General features: G+C 41.4%; 3 protein-coding genes across 3 annotated transcripts; all 3 read right to left on the reverse strand.

Moving 5' to 3' along the window:
• Positions 1–2,970: 2,970 nt before the first annotated feature.
• On the reverse strand, positions 2,971–4,125 carry LOC102925772 (interferon alpha-12-like). The gene is made up of 2 exons (XM_006976010.2): positions 3,700–4,125; positions 2,971–3,060 (listed from the first exon to the last, which is right to left on the reverse strand). The coding sequence occupies exons 1-2, from the start codon at positions 4,123–4,125 to the stop codon at positions 2,971–2,973; spliced, it is 516 nt and encodes a 171-aa protein (XP_006976072.2).
• A 12,152-nt stretch (positions 4,126–16,277) lies between these two features.
• LOC102910842 (interferon alpha-12-like) lies at positions 16,278–16,850 on the reverse strand. The gene has a single exon (XM_006975958.1). The coding sequence runs from the start codon at positions 16,848–16,850 to the stop codon at positions 16,278–16,280; it is 573 nt and encodes a 190-aa protein (XP_006976020.1).
• Positions 16,851–20,650: 3,800 nt separating this feature from the next.
• Positions 20,651–23,244, reverse strand: LOC102925467 (interferon alpha-12-like). Its single transcript, XM_006976009.2, has 2 exons — positions 22,819–23,244; positions 20,651–20,686 (listed from the first exon to the last, which is right to left on the reverse strand). Exons 1-2 carry the CDS (start codon positions 23,242–23,244, stop codon positions 20,651–20,653), a joined length of 462 nt encoding a protein of 153 aa, XP_006976071.2.
• Positions 23,245–24,513: the final 1,269 nt, after the last annotated feature.

Consider the following 24,513-nt stretch of genomic DNA (forward strand, 5'->3'; position numbering starts at 1 on the left):
TCAAGATACTCTGGGCTGTTGATCTGTGACCCTGAAAAACACAGATCTTAATCCAGTATGAATAAGAACTAGTTCATTCTGTACCAGTTAAGAGTGACTGTAATATTGTCTGTAACAAGGATTCAGGTTGCCCCTTGTGACATGTTCTATTGTGGAGAGGTAACCTGAACTTTTGAAGTCACCCTTTAAACAACAGTCATAAGTCAGTGCATTTCCCAAGCCCAGTGTTGCTGGTCTCAGTAGGCAGAGCAGCAGGGGGAGAATCTCCTTTGAGTGTTCAGACATTATTTTACATCCTTCCTAGCTGGGGCATGGTTTGCTCAGTTACATGACACATTACAAATGTTTTACCTACTGGTCAAAATGATGTGAGGTCAGACACAGAGCTTGGTTGTAGTTATCAACTGAGGGGACTACACACAGACTCCTCCTTCTCCAAAGAACCTCCTCTATAGAAGACTAGAGGGGAAAAAGCCTTAGTGACTGTTTTGTGCATGTTGAGCAGACCACTGTCCAGAAGGCATGACCTGTGTGGACCTGGGAGGGTGCTCCCTCCCTCAGATGAGAAGTGACGGGAATTGAGTCTTCCAAACTGATGTCAGTTCTTCTGGGGAAAATGCCTGTTTTAGCTGTGGAGAAAAACTCTTCTAGGAAAAAATTTCTAAAGAAAACACACCAGAGTTAAACTATTTCTTCTTTGAAAGTGATGGCTGTAGGGGCTCTCTTCTTCTCTAAATGTTTGCCAGCGTGGCAGATTGTTTCCTCTGTCCCTGGCCCTCTCCCTCCCCTCCCCCTCCCCTTCTCTCTCCCACTGCCTCTAACTCTCCCCACCCTCCCCTTCCTCCTACCCCGTCTCTGTTTTTGACCACAGGTAGCATTAGGTCTTTAAGAACACTCTGATTAAAACAAAACAACAATAACAACAAAAAAAAGAGGAAACTCTCTCACATGAGAGCTTCTTACATTATTGCTTCATATTCTATTTCGCCTGGTGGTTATGCATTTTCAGAAAAAATAATAGCCAGAAAGCAAGGTGTAAGAGATATTAGTTGTTGAATGGCAGAGCTGGTTGATGAGGAGAGAATGAGGAGCAAACACTGTGTCTTCCCACATCAGGGAGGAAACCCAGGCGATGAGGCTGAAAGATGGGGTCTGGGAAAGCAGAGAGGGACTGGGAGTATATCAGAAAGAAAGCTGTGTGCACATATATGTACATTATTATATATAGCATGTGCTGCTATTAAACTGTTCATCATGTATAATATATATGTTTATACATACTTCCACTTCAGTGTTGGGCTAGGACATTGATCCCTATATAAAGTATTTGTAAGCCATCAATTCCTTACTGATTTCAGTGGCTAATACTCAGTTCCAATGTGACTAATTGTACCGGGGTTCAGGCTATTTTCAAAGACAGCAAAGGCTTTCAGTACTTCAACTGTCTATACTTTTCCAGTCACTCTTTCTGTCTTTTCCTGAAGTGTTGGTTTGATGATAGACGTTTCCACATCTGTTGTATTTCTCTTTTCTTTTTTCCTAGGAAGAAAACCCTGATGTTGGCTGTGGCAATGAACCAAAAAATATGATGCCATTGGAAATGAAGCTGAAGAAATGAACCGGCGTGTCATCCAAATGAGACAGCAGCAGCAACAACATTACCTACTAAGATTCAGTGGAAAAGATCTATGTTGATTAACTACAATGTTGCTATGAAAGTGACTCCATATCCTAGAGATGTTCAGGTTCAATGCAATCTGTCTTAGTTAAGGTTTCTATTACTGTGAAGAGACACCATGACCACAGCAACTCTTATAAAGGAAATAATTTAACTGGGGCTGGCTTGCAGTTTCAGTTCCCAAAATTAACTTCATGGCAGGATGCAGGCAGACATGGTACTGGAGAAGGACCTGAAAATTCTACACCCTGATCCACAGGCAGCAGCAGGAGACTACCACACAAGGCCTAGCTTGAGCATATAAGACCTCTACGTCCACTTCCACAGTGACACACTTCGTACAACAAGGCCACACCTACTCCAACAAGGCTGCACCTCCTAATAGTGCCAATCCCCATGGGCCAAGCATTCAAACACATAGGTCAATGGGGGCCACTACTATTAAATCCACTACACAATACAAAATTTAAATTATGTTTCTCCCAGAAGTATCACTTTTAAAACACATATGGAACCATGAAGATAGAAAAGAATAAAAGCAGTGTTGTGGGGTCACAATACCCGAATTCACATTACAACTATCTGTCTATGAGAGCCTTACTGCAGGATTACTACCCCTTAGGACAGAAGCCTCTCACAGTCAATGGCAATAAACAGAGAGACCCACAACTGATCCATGAACACAAAATAAAGGGCTGACTTCTTGCCCCAAGGATCATTGTAGAAGAGGGAGCAGAAGAATTGTAAGACCCAGAGGCAGTGGATGATGACCACAGCAAAGCAGTGTTCTCGGATACAACAGGACAGTTGCACTAATGAACCAAGAGTTGCTATGATTGAATGGACAACACCAGGACGGACAAAATCCCAGCTTGGAAAATGGAGGAGAGTTCTCTTCTAGCTGAGGAACTGTGGCAGTTGATAGCTTCTGAGAGAGAGATTCAGTTGTGCTCAGGGTTGGGGCCCCTGAGAGAGGCTACCTAGTCTCCAGGTGATGGCCGTGTATCCATGCACAACTGGAAGCTCCAAGAGAAGAAGGGTGAGAAGGAGGAGGAGGAAGAGGAGTAGGAGGACAAGAAATACCCATGAAAATTGAGAGGGAATCGTGTTGTTGCAAAGGATTAATATTTGAGGCGTTTTACCTCCCTGGTGGGATGTATTTCAGGGATCTTTCATGAGGCTGTTATGAATGGGGTTCATTTCCTGATTTCTTCTTGGTATGTTTGTCTGTGGTATTCAGGCAGGCTAATCATTTTTCCGTGATTTGTTCTTATCACTGTACATGAGCTCACTCATAATTGGAACCCAAAACTGTTAAACTCATAGAAGTTGAGAGTAGGTGGAAGGTACCAGAGGTCATGGAGGTCAGAGGGAGGATTCCTCTAGAAAATATATGTCAAAGAAGATTAAGTCACAATGTGACAGGAGCAAGATTCTCTGGCTCCCAACCAGGCAACACTGTGTCCATTTGTGAAATTTTTATGGTTTAGAGTATCAACTTAAAAAGACTGGAAAAATTTGAAAAGATACAGAATTAACAAATCATAAGTATTTTATACAGCGAAATTGAATGGGATTCAAAATAATTTAATTGCATATGATGGTTTACTACATTAAAGAAAATACAAACCTGAAAGTTTTAACTTAAATAACTTAGATTACATAAATAGTAAAATAAACACATGTAGAATACAAAGAGATATCCAAATGGATGCAGAAACAAATGCCTTTACATACATATAAAATTTGTGCTGTTTTGCCAAAACATCTACTCAGGTTGGTTGAGTTCATGTCAAAAATAAATGAGAGTTTTAAAAGGAGAATTTATGCAGTGTTGTAGCCCAGGAAAGTTCTCATCACTTTGGCTCAGGACTTAATTCCTTCTCCTCAGTCAATTCTGCCAGCAGCTTGGCTGAGGAAGACAGGGCTCTCCTGACTTCTGCTCTGACCACCTCCCAGGCACAGGGGCTGTGTTTCTTCTTCTTCAGGTAGACTGTGATCCTGTGGAAGTAGTTGCTCACATCCACCGGGGAGTCTTCCTGGCTCTGGGAAGGTTGCGCCATCTCCACCTGCTGCCTCAGACAGGTTTGCAGGTCTTTGAGCTGCTCCTTGAGCTCATCACGGAATGTGTGTAGCAGGCTTGTCTCCCAAGCAGCAGATGATTCATCCGAGGTGAAGAGGGTCAGGACCTGCTGGGTGACCTCACCCATGACATGGACGGCTTGAGCCTTCTGGATCTGCTGGGCATCCACCTTCTCCAGAGGGAATGCAAAGTCCTTTCTGTCCTTGAGGCAGGAGAGAGGGGAGAGTCTCCTCATTTGTGCCAGGAGTGTGGAGGCTCTCTTGTTCCTGAGGTGATGAGTCTGAGGCAGGTCACATCCCAGAAGGCAGCTTGACTGGTAGTGCATCACCACCAGGCATGTCAGGAGAGCAGAGGGCCTGGCCATTGTGAATGTTGCAGATGCTGCTGGTCCTCTGGGCTCTGTGGTCCTGAACCTTCTCCTTTAGGGTCTCTGAAGACCATGCTGTGTGCATCTGTCTTAAATAGGGAAAAATACTGGTTTCCCTTTCTGAATGCACTCCCCCTACTTTCCAGTTGTCTTTCATTGTGTTTAACTCATTCTCTCTGCTTCTCTTGGGAATTTTTCTCACCATTGTGGTTTTCATCTTTGCTTCCCCTTTCACTGCTGCCCTCAGAAAGCTGTTTTCCAGCTTTCTTTTTCTAAATAGAACTGTCATTAGCTATTACACCAGAGATCTAGTCTTTGTTTGAAATTTACACATCTATTGTAAAGACAAAATTTTCTCTAAAAATTGTATTTAAAAGTTATTGAAATTAGCCAGGCGGTGGGGGCACACGCCTTTAATCCCAGCATTCAGGAGGCAGAGCCAGGCGGAACTCTGTAAGTTCGAGGCCAACCTGGTCTACAAAGCAAGTTCCAGGAAAGGCACAAAGCTACACAGAAAAATTCTGTCTCGAAACTCCCCGAAAAAAGTTATTGAAATTCATTTTACCCTAATTTCTGTTTTATTTATATTATTTTCATATATGTTTAAATCATAATGTAAAGTGTGATCCAAATTGTTTCTAAATTAAAATATTGATGACCATGATGGTGGTGGTGCACACATTTAATCCCAGCATTTGAGAGGCTGAGGCAGGTGGATCTCTGAGTCCAAGGCTAGCCTGGTCTACAGAGTGAGTTTCAGAACAGCCAGGGCTATGTGGAGAAACCCTGTCTAAAAAAATCAAAAAGAAAAAAAGCATTGATGCTAATGAAATATTTTAAATTTTCCAATGTTTAAAGGCTTTATTAAGTTATTTTCTTCAAATTGCTTTTATTAACTCTAATATTAATTTATATAAGACATTAATTGTGTCATCAGTGTATCTTTATTATTCACCCAAATATTGTCATGCCTCCATGAGGTGTCCATGTGTAAAGGCTTGCTATTCAAGCTTGATGAGCTGAGTTTGATTCCTGGAGCCAGTGGCTGAAACAGAAAACTAACTCCTGTAAACTGGACTCCTACCACAATTTCACACTTGGCAAGTTTGTACCTACACACATGTCCTCAATGCATGCATTCACCCACAGCACCCACACACCATCACACACTTACACACTCACACAGATATACACATACTTGCTCATTCATCAGTATGGATGCACACAGACACATACTGTCATATACACTTGCACACAAACATACAAACACGGTCACAGAGATACACACTTACCATCACACATTCTCACATACACATACACTTACACTCACACTCACAAGCACAGATATACATAAACACACAAATGAACACACATGCTTATACACATACACACACAGACACAGAGAAACAAATACACACTTAAACAAATATGTGCACCCAAACTCACACACACAAATACATATTACCCACAAAAGAAATACACATACACACACTCCACTACACATGTACGCACACAGAGTCACACATAAGACAGATTTTCAACACATATGCACAGAGAGACACAACCAAACACTCAAGCACACACATTTATGTACACATTCCCACACATAAAAATATATACCATCATTCAAACATAAACACACACATGCAGAAATTTCCATACATACACACATTTTCACAAACACACACATATACATAAACCCATATTCCTCATATATATATATGTATATATATATATCACAAATTAACACACAGAAACACATATGCATACCCTGATACACACATTCACATACATAATTTCTCACATATATACACAAACACAATACATAAACACAGACACACATGCACACATACTCAAACAGATACACATGTATAGTCACACACAAATACTTGCATAGACACACACTCACATATATGCACAAGAGTGAGAAGCTATTAAAAATGTCAAAGGTTACTTTTCACTTATTTTGTCTCACAAGTTTGAACATTAACTGCATGGATTTTTGGGTCCACTGCATAGTAGGAAGACAATGGGACTCACAAGTCACTCACTTCATGGTGGCCAAGATGCAGACAGGGACGAAGTGTGTCCTTAGATGGAGCCCCCAACCTTCCTCCAGCAAAGCCTCACTACCTAGTAGTCACTCATCTCCAACAATCAGCAGGCTTTCACTGATACAGTTTGTTCCTTGAGGATGATGAAGGCTCGTGTTCCCTGTGAACACTGCTCCCATGAGCACCAGCCTCCAGCACAGGAAACCTGGACAGACACTCCAGATCCAAACCACACACAGGTAAAGTGTCTGAACACTCGATTTCAAAGGCTTAGGTTCTCAAATGCTGTGCCATGAGTACTATTACAATTATACCAAATTTATAATCATTTTAATCACCATGTGATATTTATCCTCATGCACAGGACACTGTAGCATTGTTAAGTCCCTAAAAACAATGTTTGTGTCAAATCATAAGAGAAGAAGTCCTAGCTCCTCAACGTCTCCTACAGCAGCTAGGGATCTGCAGGGTCATTTCTCTGTGTGTGGAACATCAAAGTCTTTATCTTCATTTTGTAAATAATAAATAAATTAATATAAATAACCACAACAAGTAATGTTATAATTGTTTTATGTTATGTAAAAGCCCTTCTGTGTAGGAGAACATTAGAGTCATTATACCCCTCACCTCCAAACTCCATCTACCTGGAATATTTGCTTCTCAGCTGCTGATAATTTCTTTGGAAACATGTCCCCTCATCTCTGTGTCTACTGACCCTGGTGATGGTTTCCCTGGTTGTGCAGAACCTTCCTAGTGCCCTTTCCTCCCCCTCAGTCCATGGCCTTCTGATGTCTGCCTTGGAATCCTTATCCAGGAAGTCTGTCATTCAGTCATTGCTGTGGATGCACGTGTGTAACATGACTAACTTGTAAATATCAAATGTTTAGGAAGATGAAAGAAATGTAGGAATCAGTTAAACATGTTTATAGGGATGGTCTACTGATAGCAGAGTCCCTTAGCTTGGGACTCAGTCTGAAAATCCATTATTACTCAGTTGCCAGAACACAGCTTTGTACCAGAGCAGAAAAACCTGTGCGCGCGCGCGCACACACACACACACACACACACACACACACACACACACACACACACATATATATATATATGTATATATATATACACATACATGTACAGGCACACACACACACACACACACACACACACACACACACGAGAGAGAGAGAGAGAGAGAGAGAGAGAGAGAGAGAGAGAGAGAGAGAGAATTATTTAATTCATTTAATATGTTTGTATTTTTTTAAAGGACAACAGTTTGTCCTTAGTTTTCTTGCTTACTTTAAGTTGAAAGTGATACTCCATGGCCCCTTGGTCTTCCATAACTGGGTAGTGATTTGTCAGAGCCTTCATAGCACTGTCTCTTCGGAATGGAGGATCAGGTGATGCTTTTCCACTTTATTTTCTTTTTTTTTTTTTTTTTTTTTTGGTTTTTTGGTTTTTTGAGACAGGGTTTCTCTGTGTAGCTTTGCGCCTTTCCTGGAACTCACTTGGTAGCCCAGGCTGGCCTCGAACTCACAAAGATCCGCCTGGCTCTGCCTCCCGAGTGCTGGGATTAAAGGCGTGTGCCACCACCGCCCGGCTTCCACTTTATTTTCATAGGTGACTCATTACGAAGTGGTTCTATAACATTTCCCATCTCAGGAACAAATTCATCCTCTCAAGAACCTCATGGCTGTGCTTCCCTGGTCCCTCAGAGTCAGGATCAGTGGCGATATCCTCTTTCTGCTCATCCCCTGTGCACTGAGGTCTACAGTGTTCTCAAACTTGTGACAATCACTCAGACCTATAGTGCTGGTTCCTCCTTGGTGTGTATGTGTGTGCAGAGCCTGCCCCCAGGATGGTGTTACTTCTAATACCATGGGACTTACTCAGTAGCTCTCAAATTCTTTCTGTTGCACAGTGAAATCTCATCCTCAGCCCTCTTTTTTTCAAATTTACTCCATGAGATAGGGCTTCAATGATGATGACAGAATGCATACTGGAAGTCATCTCTTCTTGGTTTAAGTATCATAAATTCTAGAAGGTCATTGCTTCCACCTGTATTGTTCATGTGAAGGAGGTCTGTTTCAGTTAAATGTACAAAACGAGATTTGAACAATAGGTCAGAGAAGTCAGAGGAGAAAAAGCCTGGAGCAGTTGGTCAAAGAGGACTAAATCACAATTTCACAGGAGCAAGACATTCTTGTGTTGTTTGATATCTTCATAGCTGCTGCAGTGCAGGGAGAAGCTCGACAAGATGCTAAGCCTTCATTTTCCAAAGGAGCAGAGGGGTTCAGCTTCTTGGAAAAGACTGACACCCAGCTTGCTCACACCAGTTACATTGGTCAAGCATATACAAAGTTGACATTGGATAAGAAAGGTTCTAACTACCATGGTTTACTTGTTCTTGCTGTCCATGAAAACAGACAACCCACTCAAATCTCATTCCCTTTTGACTATGGCTGGCCATCATCAAAAGTATGAACTCCAGGTTTGCCAGGAGTATCTTAGGACCTAGGCCGGTGCAGCTGTAATCTCTCACAGAGCACCAAGTGCAGGTTCTCCAGAGAGACAATATTTCTTCAAGGCTTACACGGCATCAAGACAATTTCTCAGCCTCTGCTGATCAACCCAAACACTACAAAGGCTTTACTGAAATATTTCTCCCAAAGTCGGACTATAAGGCATTACCATATATTTCATTTAAAGCCGGACATAAAGGCTTTACTTTACATATCACTATATTCTGGCTTACTACTGAACAGCATGCTGATTATATACACAGAAAAACACTTTATTCTTTGAGAAATGTAAAGATTTAGGTTTTTACCATCAATGAATGAGAAGTGTGAGATGGGTATATCTACTCATCTAAGCAACAGGCAATGTCAATATCACACCTCCTTCTCTAACCAAGGCCCAGGAAATATTGCAGAAGAAATGGCAGAAAAATGGTAAAGCCAGGAGTTGGGGAAGATTGCTGCTAAGTATTTCTGGACATGACAGGGCACTCATGAAATCAAGACAGTTGTGATTGTGTGCAAGAGATCTATACAAGTGAAGACAGTCTACATTCCAGCTTTTGCAGGGAAGGGGCTCACAATGCTCCATCCCAATCTGAAGTCCCACTGGCAGTGATGGCCAATGGTGGTGTGACCTATGGTAGATGACCCATTCCTCAGTGTATATTACCCTATACATATGCAAATATGGGGTGCAATAATTGGTGTAGATGGGCTGTAATTAAAGGAAAACAAAGAAAAGAAAGAAGAGATGAAGTTGGGATGAGAATACGGTGGGGAGCTCTAGGAATATTTCATGTCAGACAGGAAATCGTGGATATAATGTATATACATTGCATTGATATATGAAATTACGAAAGAACAGATACAAATTGTAAAAATTGTACCGAGTCACAATTTGATAGGAGCCAGATTTTCTAGCTTACTGTTGTACAACATATTGACTAAACAGAGTGCTACTTCACTATATATTTTATAAACACTAGAGGACAAGATTCTAGTAATTTTATCAACAATGGAATGGTAATGACAAGATGATTGGATTTGCTTATATTTAAGAACCACAAAATTTTAACATTGTCTTAATTAGGGTGCCCATTGCTGTGATGAAACCCCATGACCAAAGCAACGTGGGTAGGAAAGGGCTTACCAGAATTTCACTTCCACATCACAGTTCATCATCAAAGGTCGGGAACACAAAAGGGGCAAGAACTGGAAAGCAGAGCTAATGCAGAGCCCATGGGGGAGTGCTGCTTACTGGCTCTCTCCTCAGGCCTTACTCAGTGTGTTTACACAGCTAGGACAATGAGCTCAGGAAAGGCACCACTCCCTACATCATTACTAATTGATGTCCACAGACTTGTGTATAACCCCAGCATGTGGAGGAATTTCCTTAATTGAGGATTTCTGTTCTCAAATGAGTTTAGCTTCTGCCACATTGACATAAAACTAGCCAACACACCTGACCCCTTGTCAACAAGACACAGAAACACATCACTGTTATGGCCCAGCCTTTCCTTTTCTTGTTCATCCCCACAGTCACGTTAATATGACTATCACAATACAAAATAGTCCATGTTTTAAGAGTGACACAGTTTTTAAGCATTTACTCACTTAAAATTTTAAAATCTCTTTAAAATATCCAAACTCAGGGGCAGGAGGGGGGCTCAATAGTGAAGAGTGACTGCTCTCGCCGAGGACCTGGGTTTGATTCCCAGAACCCACAAAGTGGCTCACAGCCACCTGTAACTCCTTTTCAATAGGATCTGATGTTCCCTTCTGACCTCCACAGGAAACAGGCATACATATCACAAACAGACATATGTGAGGTGAAAACGTTCATAAAATAAAAGTAAATGAAGGTATAAAATTTTTAAAAAATCCAAATTCTCTCTTAAAACTCAAGGTATCTCAATTGTGGGCTCCTCTAAATATCAAAAATAAATTAAACACTTTCTTACTTTTTTTTCCCCAAACATATGATCAGATCTGTCACGTGAATGCCCCCTTAATCCTGGTACCAATTTCTGTCTTAGGGTTACTATTGTTCTGATGAACACCATGACCAAAGCAACTTGGTGGGGAAAGGGCAGTTTTGGCTTACACGTCCACATCACTGTTTATCATCAAGGGAGGTCAGAACAAAAGCTGAAACAGGGCAGGAACTGACAGGAAGGTAATGATGCAGAAGCCGTGGAAGGGTTTGCTTACTGGCTTGCTTCTCGGCGATTTCTCAGCTTGCTTTCTTACAGAGCTAGGACCATCTGCTCAGGGATGGATCCTCCCAGAATGGAACAGGACCTTCTCCTCAAGTATTAAGACATTGCCCTACAGACTTACTTGAAGATTCATCTCATGGAGGCATTTCTTTTGATATTCAGTCCATTCAGATAACTTTAGCTTGAATCTAGTGGACATAAAACTAACCAGCACAATGTACCCTATAAATGGGTTCAATTTTTATGCTGTAATGTGTCAGTTTCAATGAAATTTATAGTATGAAAGGATATAAGAATGGATAGATACAAAACTAATAATATTTGATGGCACAGAAAAATAATTTTATTCCATATAAGGAAAATGTTTAGTTACATTAAAGAATATGTAAAATTTCACATAGTATTATAACTTAATATTCATACTTAAATAAATTTTTCCACATATAGTTACACATATAAATAGAAATAACTGGATGAATCTAGAAGCAAATGTCTCTATAATATTATGCAGACTGCTCATAACTGATGAAACATCCAGGAAGGTTGGTTGAAGGATATTGAATTGAGTGAGAGCATTGAGAGAGCAGAATTTGTGCAGTGAGGTGCAGGATCCTAGCCCAGGAGTGTCCTCTCTACTTTCATTCAGGGGCTGTGTTTCTTCTTCTTCAGGTAGACAGTGATCCTGTGGAAGTATTTCCTCACAGCCATGAGAGAGTCTATGAGTTTCCTTTACTGTGTAGAGATTGGGCAGAGCTTTCCTAACACAGAGGCTCCTCAGAATAAAGAAGCAGAAGACGTTTTTCTGTTTATTCCCATGGGTGACTCATCACAGTTGACAGAGCTTCTCTGATATTGCTCTCTCTTAGGAGCCAATTCCTGAAGGACACGGGGTTGTGCCTCACTGTTCCCCCAAAGCCAGGACTAATGTAGACGTCTCCTTCCCTGTCTACCCTTTTACCACTGATGTCCACAGTGTTCTTCAATCTGTAGCAATGACCCCTACCCTGAATGCTGGTTCCTTCCTCATCTGTGTGTGGAGATATTGATGCCAACGTGATGCCATTTTCCAAGCACCATGTGACTCACTCAGTGGCTTTTGAGTCTACTCACACTCACTGCTCCACAGGGACACAATACCCTTTGTCCTTCCTTTGTACAGCAATCCCTGAGAGTGTGCTCACCACACCCTGATGATGTCAGCTCTCATACTGAATATGATGTGTGCCTGGATTTCAGCACCATAAATCCTAGAGGATTACTGCTCTTATCTTTAGTGTGTTCATGTGTTCATGTTTTGTTTTCTGTAATGACCCAGGTTTCCAGGGACCAGAGTGTCAAGAATCCCCAGACAATAACATCAACAAAGTGTTTTGTCCACATTGCTGTAAACATTTTTCAGGTTTTCTTTTCTTTTTTTCTATTTTTCTTTTTTCTTTCTTTCTTTCTTTCTTTCTTTCTTTCTTTCTTTCTTTCTTTCTTTCTTTCTTTCTTTCTTTCTTTCTTTCTCTCTTTCTTCCTTTCTTTCTTTATTTCTTTTGGTTTTTTGAGACAGGGTTTCTCTGTGTTGCTTTGTGCCTTTCCTGTAACTCGCTTTGAAGATCAGGCTGGTCTCAACATCACAGAGATCTGCCTGGCTCTGCCTCCCTAGTGCTGGGATTAAAGGCATGTGCCACCACGCCCAGCCCAGCTTTTCTTAATTTCATTCATATTTGATAAGTACTAATTGTCCCCTCAAATACTCTCTATATAATATCAATATAACAAGCATAATCAAATGCTTGTTGTTGGAAATGATTGAATGGGTGTACAAGATATACTGATGGCTGAGCATTTGATTAGAGTTGTACAGGAATAAGGCCAAGGATGTTTATCCAGTTTGATTACAGTAAGGGATTAAGGTCCTTGCATCCCCATCTCCACTCAACTCAAAACTGCATGGTAGAGACAATCAGACTATTCTTCCAGAGAGGAAAACTGTATTTGAACAGTATATAGTTTTTGTATTTGAACTGTATATAATTTTTCATTTAATTTTACTGTATTTTTGAGGTGTTCATTTAATGACAGGCTTCTGTACTACTGTCTTTTCATTACATTTACACCATAAAGATGATAGAGTAAAACGACACACGTAGATAGCATTGATTCTAATTTCATGATAGTTAGCTCTTTATTTAGTTATTTACCGATTTACTTACTTTTGTCTTTTCTATTTTCCTAGAGAGTAAAAGCCAGTTTTGGGTCTTAGCATAGAAATGAAAATATGATGTCAGTTTTGCTCATGAAAGCAAAAGAGAGGAAGAGACTTTTGTTCTCAGCTGGGAAGCAATAGCAGTAATATTAGTAACATTCAATATACCACTCGGGAAGACCTAAACATGTGCAATAAGAAGTGAGATTTATAAATTTTTCTTGATCTTTTCAAAGAAAAATAAAAGAAGTGATAATATGAAAATGACTGTGTTTTCAATGTGACCTAAGATTTAATGAAGTTTCAATAAAGTTTAACAACATTGGAGTCAAACAGAAACGTCAGTCCTCAAATGCACATGGAAGCACAAAGCGCAGTGTTGGGGGTATTACAGTACTTGATTGCATGCACTGCAGTGTTACAGTAATCAAGACAGCAGGACACTAATACAGAAGGAGATACAAGGAGCAGTGCAATGGAACAGTTGGTCCAGAAATAAGTACACACAGCTGCATCCACTTGAGTCCCCTGAATTACCAACAGCACACATTGGGGCTGGGGGTCTCTTCTGTAACTGTGGCTGGGAGAATAAAACTAGGTCTCCATCTGCCGTTCGGTACAACAATCAATCAAAATGATGAAAAATCTGAATGTAAGTGCAGAAACTTTGAAGTTGATAAGACAGACTTAGAGAAAACACTTCATAGTAGCTATACACAAGGGCTTTGTGTAAAGGCCTCAGACAGCCCAAAAAGCAGCAAGAAGTGAGAAATGGGAACTGGACAAAAAGTATACAAAATTTCAAATTTTCAGCATAGCAAAAGAACAGTGGCCTAAGTGAAAATATAGCCTATAAGGAGGAAAGAAAAGCATTTCCACTATTCATCTGATCAGGCACTAGATACTAGAAAAGATAAAATTGTTAAAATGCCTAAACAAGGTATAATTCCATTAATTCATGGGCAAGAGAATGAAGAGATAGTTCTCAAAAGGGCAAGTACGAAGTGCCAATACATCCTTGAAACATGTTCAGTATCATGAGCTATCAGAGAAATTTCAAATCACAACTACAATCACATTTCATTTCACACCAAGCAGAATAGCTATCATTCCGTAAATCTGGTGAGAATACAGGTGTGTAGGTGGATGTTAATTAGTGCTGGTAAGGGAGATTCAGTTATCCTCAGTAATGGGGACCCTGAGAGTTTTCCCATGTTCCACTAGATGGCGGTGTATCCAGGCAGCACTGGTAACAGTTGGCAAACAGATTCTGTGATCCTAGTCCAAGCACTGGGCTGAGCTCCTGGACATCAGTAGGAGAGAGGGAGGTGGGATCCTAGGAGCAAAGGGGGCGGGGAGTCAAGATCATGATGAGGAAAACCAGAGAGACTGCTGACCTGAGCTAGTGGGAGCTCTGGGACTCTGGACTGACAGCTGGCAGACCTGCATGGGACCCAACTAGGCCCTCTGAATGCTGCTGAGACTTGTGTGGCTTGATCTGTTTGTGAGGCCTCTGGCAGTGGGACCAGGACTTGTCCCAAGTGCAAGAACTGGCTTTGGGGAGCCAAAACCCTATGCTGGAACACCATGCTCAGCCTTGAAGAAGTGGGGAGCTATGCTCAACCTGGTATGCTACACTTTGTAGACTCCCAAGGGAGGCCCTATCTCCTCTGAGAAGTAGTGGGGGCGTGTTAAAGGGGGGAAGGTGAGTGCAGGAGAAGGGGAAGGAGGGACAACTGAGCTTACTATGTAAAACGAAAAAAATTGAAAAAAAAGAAGACACCAAATGAAATTGAGAGAGATTAGCTATGTAGTTTTAGAACAATTGCATTCAACTCCCTTGTTAGATTTATTTCAAGGTATGTTTTTTGAGGCTATTATGAATGGAATTACCCTGGATGATTTGAAGTTCAATCTGACACCAGATAGGTTCATGTGGGAAGAAGGGATCTCACCAGGGAAGAGGTTTTTTCATATTCACACTAGAGACCAGTCTCTCAATCATTTTAATAACTGATTACTGCTGTAAGAGTGTCCAGCACACTGTGGGTGATCCATCCCATGGGCAGGTGGTCCTGATGAGTATTTGAAAGCAGGCTAAGCAGGCCCTGAGGCATCAAGGCAGGAGACAGTGTGTTCCTTCATGACCTCTATATCAGCCCCGGCCTTCAGGTTCCTGTCCTGTTTAAGATCCTGCCAAACCTCTGTCAGTGATGGAATATGCTGTGATCTTAAACTAAAATAAACAATTTCTACCCCAAAATGCTTCAGATAATGATATTTTGTCTCAGCAATTGAAGCCATCACAAGATAGGGCTGACACTCCATTTTTTCATTTTTCATGTTTCACTTTTCATAATGGTATGTAGGAAGATGCTCATTTGTTGATGTGCTTTATTTTATTTTGATTTCATGGTCTCCCTCATTTTTGTTATCCAATCAAGTTCATCTGATAGAAGTTTGGAGCAAACTGTCAGTAATGGGAGGCCAGAGAGTGCAGGGAGAATTGTTGGTCAATTCTAAGGAGGACTAAGGCACAATGGAATACATGCAACATGTTCTGGTTCCCTTCTATACAGCATGCTAGCTGTACATCCAGAGGAGTACTATCTAATGGAGAGAAGTAATCTTACCATCAGTGAACAGGAACTCTGAGATGGCTGCATCAACTCACCTCTTAAGTCAAATCAGTACACATTGCTTTCAGTATTATTTCCTACAGAGTCCAGGTGTGTAATATTTATGGTATACAGAATGAGTTTAGAAGCATCAAAAAGTTTTCAAAAGATCATGTGGCTGACACGTAAGACTAAATATGTATAATAAAAAATTTATTGAATAGAAGAAATAAATTAACAATAATGGTTTGATAATTGAAAGAAAATATGAAATTCTATGGTATTAAAAATAACTAAAATCATGCAGATAGATAAACAAGCAGAAGTAATAAAAAAGGAAATAAATCAATAAACAAACAAACAAATAAAACATCTGAACCAACAAACAAATGCCCTTAAAGATCAACACAATATATCTCAATGTTATGACACATATGCAGGCAAGTTAAATCAGTGAGGTCAAAGTCAAAAAGACCTTGGAGAAGGCCAAATCTGAACAGTGAAGTGCAGGATCCTAGCCCAGGAGAGTCCTCTCCACTTTGGCTCAGGACTTACTCCTTCTCCTCAGTCAGTCCTGCCAGCAGCTTGGTTGAGGAAGACAGGGCTCTCCTGACTTCTGCTCTGACCACCTCCCAGGCACAGGGGCTGTGTTTCTTCTCCTTCAGGTAGACAGTGATCCTGTGGAAGTAATTTCTCACAGCCACCAGGGAGTCTTCCTGGCCCAGGGAACGTTCTTGCACCTCCACCTGCTGCCTCAGACAGGCTTTCAGGTCTTTGAGCTGGTGGTGGAGGTCAGTGCAGAATGTGTCTAGGAGGCTTGTCTCCCAAGCAGCAGATGAGTCCTTTGAGCTGAAGAGGATCAGGACCTGCTGGGTCAGCTCCTGCAGGGCAGGGATGTCTTGGGCCTTCTGGATGTGCTGGGCATCCACCTTCTCCAGAGGGAATGCAAAGTCCATTCTGTCCTTAAGACAGGAGAGAGGGGAGAGTCTCCTCATTTGTGCCATGAGTGTGGAGACTCTCTTGTTCCTGAGGTGATGAGTGTGAGGCAGGTTACACCCCAGACAGCAGCTTGACCAGTAGTGCATCACCACCAGGAATGTCAGGAGAGCACAGGGCCTGGCCATTGTGAATGTTGCAGATGCTGCTGGTCCTCTGGGCTCTGTGGTGCTGAACCTTCTCCTCTAGGTTCTCTGAAGTCCATCCTGGCTGGGTCTATGTGTCTTAAATAAGGGAAAGCACTAGTTTCCATTTTCTGATTGCCCACCCATACTCTCCCATGTACTTTTCACTTTCTTTCAGTCATCCCCTGCTTGTGTCTGGCCACTTTTTATCTGCCATTTTTGTTTTCATTATTGCTTCCACTGTGAATGCTCTCTCAACAAAGCTTCTTTAGAGTTTATTCCTCAAGAACATTATAGTTGATATTTATATTACAGATATACCTTTCCTGTGTGAAATCACTTGTCTGTAAAGCATAAAGCCTTACATCTGATAAGTGTCCTGAAAATTTCTTGAAGTTCATGCTGCAATTGAACTTTGTGGGTGATATTTATTTCTTAATATAGCTACTTGAATTGTAATGTCAATTTTGTTTCAAATAAGTTTTTGTGAGTCTACAGGTGTTATTTGAAGAAATGGCACATGTCAAAATCTTATCTATGTTAGTTAGGTTTTGAGGTTGAGTTATTTTTTCCTAGTTGTCTTAATACACTTGAATTTTTAAGTATATGAAGGATCAGATTTGGTTTGTATTGTATTTTAGGCATTTATTGAATGATCATTTGGGGGTTGTTATGGCACAATCAACAAGAACTTCCTGATCAAGACTGACATATTCATGTTCATCGCTGGAACTCATGGTGGGAGCAGAAAACTGACTCATGGAAGTTGTTCTCTCACTCCACATGCCTGCTGTGGTTTGATCTTTACTGCACACACACACACACACACACACACACACACACACACACACACACACATTCACAAAAACTCATAAAATTTATCATTGTAAGGAAAAGTGTCAGCCTTATTCTTTTCACTATTGTTTCCTCTGTCCTTGGATGGAAAGGGATGCCATCTTGGCCCGTGGGTTTCTTGAACTCTTTCGTGTTCCAGGAGATCATTCCTCAGTCTGGGCTTCTCTGTGTTATAGGCATTGTGATGTCTACAGTTAACAGAATGGCTCTGAAAATGATCTCTCTGACATGGAACAGTGTTGTCAGCCATTGTCTTGTGCTTCACAGTTCCTTCAAAGTCAGGATCCATGGATACATCTCCCTTTCTGCCCACCATTCCTGTTTCGAGGATGTTTTGACCAGCAACAACTACCCAAAATGGAATGCTCGTTCTTTCTAGCTGTGTCTGAGTTTAGAGACTGTGATCCTTGGTTGCTGCCTTTTCTCTAAGTGCCCTGTGACTACTTCAGTGGCTTTTGAGTCTACAAACACTCTCTGCTGTACATTGGGGCACAGTGTCCTCAACCCTCTTCTTGTATCTACTCCCTGAGAGTGATCACCATACCATCATGATATCAGCACTCATACACAGTGTGTTTTTTGTGATGGTATGGTGTTCCCCAAAATATTGTGAACCCTAATAAACTTATCTGGGGTCAGAGACAGAACAGCCACAATATTAAACATGAGGATAGGCAGTGATAGCACACACCTTTAATCCTAGCATTCCAGAGGCATAAATCCATCTGTTCAAGGATACAGCCAAGCTTGGTGACTCATGCTTTTAATCTCAGAAAGTGAGTCTTTAATCCCAGGGAGTGGTGGTAGAAAGCAGAAATGTATATAAGGCGTGAAGACGAGAAACTAGAAGCATTTGGCTGGTTAAGCTTTTAGCTAGTTAAGCTTCAGGCTTTGGAGCAGCAGTTCAGTTGAGACCCATTCTGGATCAGGACTCAGAGGCCTCCAGTCTGAGGAAACAAGACCAGTTGAGGATGCAGCGAGGTGAGGTAGCTGTGGCTCGTTCTGTATCTCTGATCTTTCAGCTAAGTTTATTAGGGTTCACAATATTTTGGGGAACACAATACTATCACAGGTTTTTGCTTGCTTTTTAGCGCCATAAGTCCTAGAAGATCAATGATTTGGTTTCAGTGGATTCACTAGAAAGGCTTTTGTCCTCAGCAGTGAACACATGGCCAGAGATCAGAGTGTCAAGAATCCCCAGATGTCAACATCAGAAGACCCCGTGGTCTGTAGTGATGTGTAAATGTCGGAGTTTGTCCTGAGGATATTTGTAATATATAAGTATTTGAGGTTTTTTCAAAATATAGTTTTGTAATCAATATTTGCTCAGTGAGTGTTGCTGTGCCTGAAGTTAGGAGGTGGAAATAAAGACCAGAAAACAGTGATAGCAGTGCCTCTGATTGTCGTAGTTACCCAGATGTTTGGACCTACAGATATTTATGAAATTTTACTTTAGTAGTGGATACTGCACACACTCTGTCTTTGTTTATTGGAATATTGAGCAGAGGAGCCTTGAGGGATTCTATCAGATAGAAGACTTTGAGTACTGAAATTGTGTATAATTTTTCATTTAATTTTTCTGTGGTGATGGTGACTCCATGGTAGATGTCATTTCTCTTTTGAATTTTCATTGCCTTGAATATTTTGTTTCTTTATTCCACTTTCCTAGAGAGAAGATACTGACGTTGCTTGGTGGCATTGATCTGAAATTGTGGGTTCACTTAAAAAGAAAGCAAAAGAAAGGAAGTCATGTGATCCCAGAGGGGAAGCAATAGCAGCAATGTTAATAGTGTTCAACAGCTAAAAAATAAAGTAATTTTACATCAAACTGAGTGCATTTTGGACCGTGAACTGCAGAGTGAAGACAATCACAGTCAAAATATCAATGATATTCTTCCCAGCAATATCATTCTTAAGACACCTGTGGAATCAGGAAGCTGCTGGAGAGCAGGAATGTCAAGAATAAGAGCAATGGCCATGGTGGCACAGGGCCTGATTTTATATATCACCCTCCACATCTCACAGAGGGTAAGTGCATCTCTCAGTGCTCCTCAGAGGAGGTTCTTCTGGTAATAGATGACTGGACACTGCTGTGGGATGTTCTGTATGTCCTGTGGGAGCCTGTCCTTGGGTTCCTCGTGGCTTTACCCAGCAGGTCCGCATAGAGGATGATTAGGACCACAAGCCTGAGTGCAGGTGTCTGAGATGGTCTGCACTTGGCTGTACTGGGGGATGGTCTGTATGTCAAGTTGCTCTGATTGGTTAATAAATAAAACCTGATTGGCTGTGGCTAGGCAGGAAGTATAGACGGGACTAACAGAGAGGAGAAATAAAAGAACAGGAAGGCAGAAGGAGACACTGCCAGCCGCCACTCTGACAAGAAGCATGAAAAGATGCCGTTAAGCCACGAGTCGCGTGGCAGGGTATAGATTTGTGGAAATGGATTAATTTAAGCTATAAGAACAGTTAGCAAGAAGCCTGCCATGGCCATACAGTTTGTAAGCAATATAAGTCTCTGTGTTTACTTGGTTGGGTCTGAGTGGCTGTGGGACTGGCGGGTGACAAAGATTTGTCCTGACTGTGGGCAAGGCAGGAAAACTCTAGCAACAGGACATAGACTCTTACAAGTGGTTAATGTACAGGGAATAGGTGTCTGAGAAACAACCAGTATGGCTTTTCTGGCTTCCCTTGGGCAGTACTCTTTACACAAGAGCTGGCAGGAAGATGGGGATTCCCAGAGACACTTTCTGACTGTAGGAAATGGGTTTGTAGACACAATATAGTAGCTGCAGGTCCGTATTGATAGGCTGTGACTGCATGTACAGTCTAAATTTGATGGAGAGTCATAAAATCACAGTTTCAAGCAGGGAGGGTGTCAGGAAATCCCACCCCTATCAGAGAAACTATTTTCAACTGATGTCTGCTGGAAGTGGAAGTTTCAGTTATCCTCAGTAATGGGGCCCCGAGAGGTTGCCCGGGTTCCACTAGATGGCAGTGGAACAATGCACAACAGGCAACAGTTAGGAACAGACTCATTGATCCAAGTCCAAGCACTGGGCTGAGCTCCTGGAGATCAGTAGGAGAGAGAGAGGTGGGATCCTAGGAGCCAAGGGGGCGGGGAGTCAAGATCATGATGAGGAAAACCAGAGAGACAGCTGACCTGAGCTAGTGGGAGCTCTGGGACTCTGGACTGACAGCTGGGGGACCTGCATGGGACCCAACTATGTGCTCTGAATGTGGTTGATGCTTGTGTGGCTTGATCTTTTTGTGAAGCCCCTGGCAGTGTGACCAGAACTTGTCCCAAGTGCAAGAACTGGCTTTTGAACAAGGGGATAGCTTGTTTACCTTTGAAACAGTGGGTAGTGGCTATGCCATGCCTCAACTTTGTATGCTAGACTTTGCAGAGTACCCATGGGTCTCATCTGAGGATTGGATAGGGGGTTTTACGGGGTGAAGAGCTGGAGAGGACCATGGAGGAGCAATTGGGTTTAGAATGCTAAAGGAAAAAATTAAAGAAAAGATACCAAATGAAATTGAGAGGGATTCGCCATGTCATTTTTGAAGAACATAAATTTTCTTGTTAGATTTATTTCAAGGTATGTTTTTTGAGGCTGTTATGAATGGAATATTACCTGGATAATTCTAAATGCATTTTGACACCAAATAGGGTCATGTGGGAAGAAGAGATCTCACCAGGAAAGATTTCTTTACAGAATTGCACTGGAGACCACTCTCTAAATCATTTTAATAACTGATTGTCTGCTGTAGGAGTGTCCAGTCCACTATGGGTGATCCAAGCATGGGCAGGAGATCCCATGGGCAGAAGAATATTAGAAAGCAGGCTGAGCAGGCCCTGATGAATCAAGACAGTAGACAGTGTATTCCTCCATGACCTCTGTATCAGCCCCTGCCTTCACGTTCCTGCCCTGTTTAAGATCTTGCAAAACCACTGTCAGTGATGTATTATGCTGAGATTATAAAGCAAAATAAACAATTTCTACCCCAAATTGATTTAGGTCAGGATATTTTATCTCAGCAATTGAAGCCATCACCAAGACAGGGCTGGCACTCCATTTTTTCTTTTATGATGTTTCACTTTTTTAATGGTATGTAGGAAGATCCTCATTTGTTGATGTGCTTTATTTTATTTTGGTTTTATGGCCTCTCTCATCTTTGGAATCCAATCCAGTTTATCTGATAGAAGTTGGGAGTCAAATGTTAGTTAGGGGAGGCCAGAGAGGTGAGGAGAATTGTAGGTCAGGAGGAGTAAGACACAATGGAACACAAGAAAGATGTTCTGGTTTCCTTCTGTACAGCATGCTGGCTATACTTACAGAGGAGTGCTATCTAAGGAGAAAAGTAAGATTTTACCATCAGTGAATAGGAACTACAAGATGGCTGCATCATCAACTCACCTCTTAAATCTAAGCAGTACACATTGCTTCAGTATTTTTTCCTACCAAGTCCAGGTGTGTTATAGTTATGGTGTACAAAATGAGTTTAGAAGCATCAAATAGTTTTCAAAAGATTGTGTGGCTGACACATAAGATTAAGCATGTATAGTAAAAAATTTATTGAATAGAAGAAATAAATTAACAATAACGGTTTGATAATTGAAAGAAAATATGAAATTCTATGGTATTAAAAATGACTAAAATCATGTAGATAGACAAACAAGCAGAAGAACTAATAAGTAAAATAACTAAACAAACAAATAAATAAAACATCGGAACCAATAAGCAAATAACTTAATTTACATAAATACTAAAATAAACACACACATAATACACAAAGATACCCAAATGGATGCAGAAACAATTGCCATTACATACATATAAAATTTGTGCTGTTTTGCCAAAACATCTACTCAGGTTGGTTGAGTTCATGTCAAAAATAAATGAGAGTTTTAAAAGGAGAATTTATGCAGTGTTGTAGCCCAGGAAAGTTCTCATCACTTTGGCTCAGGACTTAATTCCTTCTCCTCAGTCAATTCTGCCAGCAGCTTGGCTGAGGAAGACAGGGCTCTCCTGACTTCTGCTCTGACCACCTCCCAGGCACAGGGGCTGTGTTTCTTCTTCTTCAGGTAGACTGTGATCCTGTGGAAGTAGTTGCTCACATCCACCGGGGAGTCTTCCTGGCTCTGGGAAGGTTGCGCCATCTCCACCTGCTGCCTCAGACAGGTTTGCAGGTCTTTGAGCTGCTCCTTGAGCTCATCACGGAATGTGTGTAGCAGGCTTGTCTCCCAAGCAGCAGATGATTCATCCGAGGTGAAGAGGGTCAGGACCTGCTGGGTGACCTCACCCATGACATGGACGGCTTGAGCCTTCTGGATCTGCTGGGCATCCACCTTCTCCAGAGGGAATGCAAAGTCCTTTCTGTCCTTGAGGCAGGAGAGAGGGGAGAGTCTCCTCATTTGTGCCAGGAGTGTGGAGGCTCTCTTGTTCCTGAGGTGATGAGTCTGAGGCAGGTCACATCCCAGAAAGCAGCTTGACTGGTAGTGCATCACCACCAGGAATGTCAGGAGAGCAGAGGGCCTGGCCATTGTGAATGTTGCAGATGCTGCTGGTCCTCTGGGCTCTGTGGTCCTGAACCTTCTCCTTTAGGGTCTCTGAAGACCATGCTGTGTACATTTGTCTTAAATAGGGAAAAACACTGGTTTCCCTTTCTGAATGCACTCCCCCTACTTTCCAGTTGTCTTTCATTGTATTTAACTCATTCTCTCTGCTTCTCTTGGGAATTTTTTCTAACCATTTTGGTTTTCATCTTTGCTTCCACTTTCATTGCTGCCCTCAGAAAGCTGTTTTCCAGCTTTCTTTTTCTAAATAGAACTGTCATTAGCTATTACACCAGAGATCTATTCTTTGTTTGAAATTTACACATCTATTGTAAAGACAAAATTTTCTCTAAAAATTGTATTTAAAAGTTATTGAAATTAGCCAGGCGGTGGGGGCACACGCCTTTAATCCCAGCATTCAGGAGGCAGAGCCAGGCAGAACTCTGTAAGTTCGAGGCCAACCTGGTCTACAAAGCAAGTTCCAGGAAAGGCACAAAGCTACACAGAAAAATTCTGTCTCGAAACTCCCCGAAAAAAGTTATTGAAATTCATTTTACCCTAATTTCTGTTTTATTTATATTATTTTCATATATGTTTAAATCATAATGTAAAGTGTGATCCAAATTGTTTCTAAATTAAAATATTGATGACCATGATGGTGGTGGTGCACACATTTAATCCCAGCATTTGAGAGGCTGAGGCAGGTGGATCTCTGAGTCCAAGGCTAGCCTGGTCTACAGAGTGAGTTTCAGAACAGCCAGGGCTACATGGAGAAACCCTGTCTAAAAAAAATCAAAAAGAAAAAAAGCATTGATGCTAATGAAATATTTTAAATTTTCCAATGTTTAAAGGCTTTATTAAGTTATTTTCTTCAAATTGCTTTTATTAACTCTAATATTAATTTATATAAGACATTAATTGTGTCATCAGTGTATCTTTATTATTCACCCAATTGTTGTCATGTCTCCATGAGGTGTCCATGTGTAAAGGCTTGCTATTCAAGCTTGATGAGCTGAGTTTGATTTCTGGAGCCAGTGGCTGAAACAGAAAACTAACTCCTGTAAACTGGACTCCTACCACAATTTCACACTTGGCAAGTTTGTACCTACACACATGTCCTCAATGCATGCATTCACCCACAGCACCCACACACCATCACACACTTACACACTCACACAGATATACACATACTTGCTCATTCATCAGTATGGATGCACACAGACACATACTGTCATATACACTTGCACACAAACATAC

The sequence above is a fragment of the Peromyscus maniculatus genome, chromosome 2 (assembly GCF_049852395.1).
Source record: "Peromyscus maniculatus bairdii isolate BWxNUB_F1_BW_parent chromosome 2, HU_Pman_BW_mat_3.1, whole genome shotgun sequence".
NCBI lineage: Eukaryota > Metazoa > Chordata > Mammalia > Rodentia > Cricetidae > Peromyscus > Peromyscus maniculatus.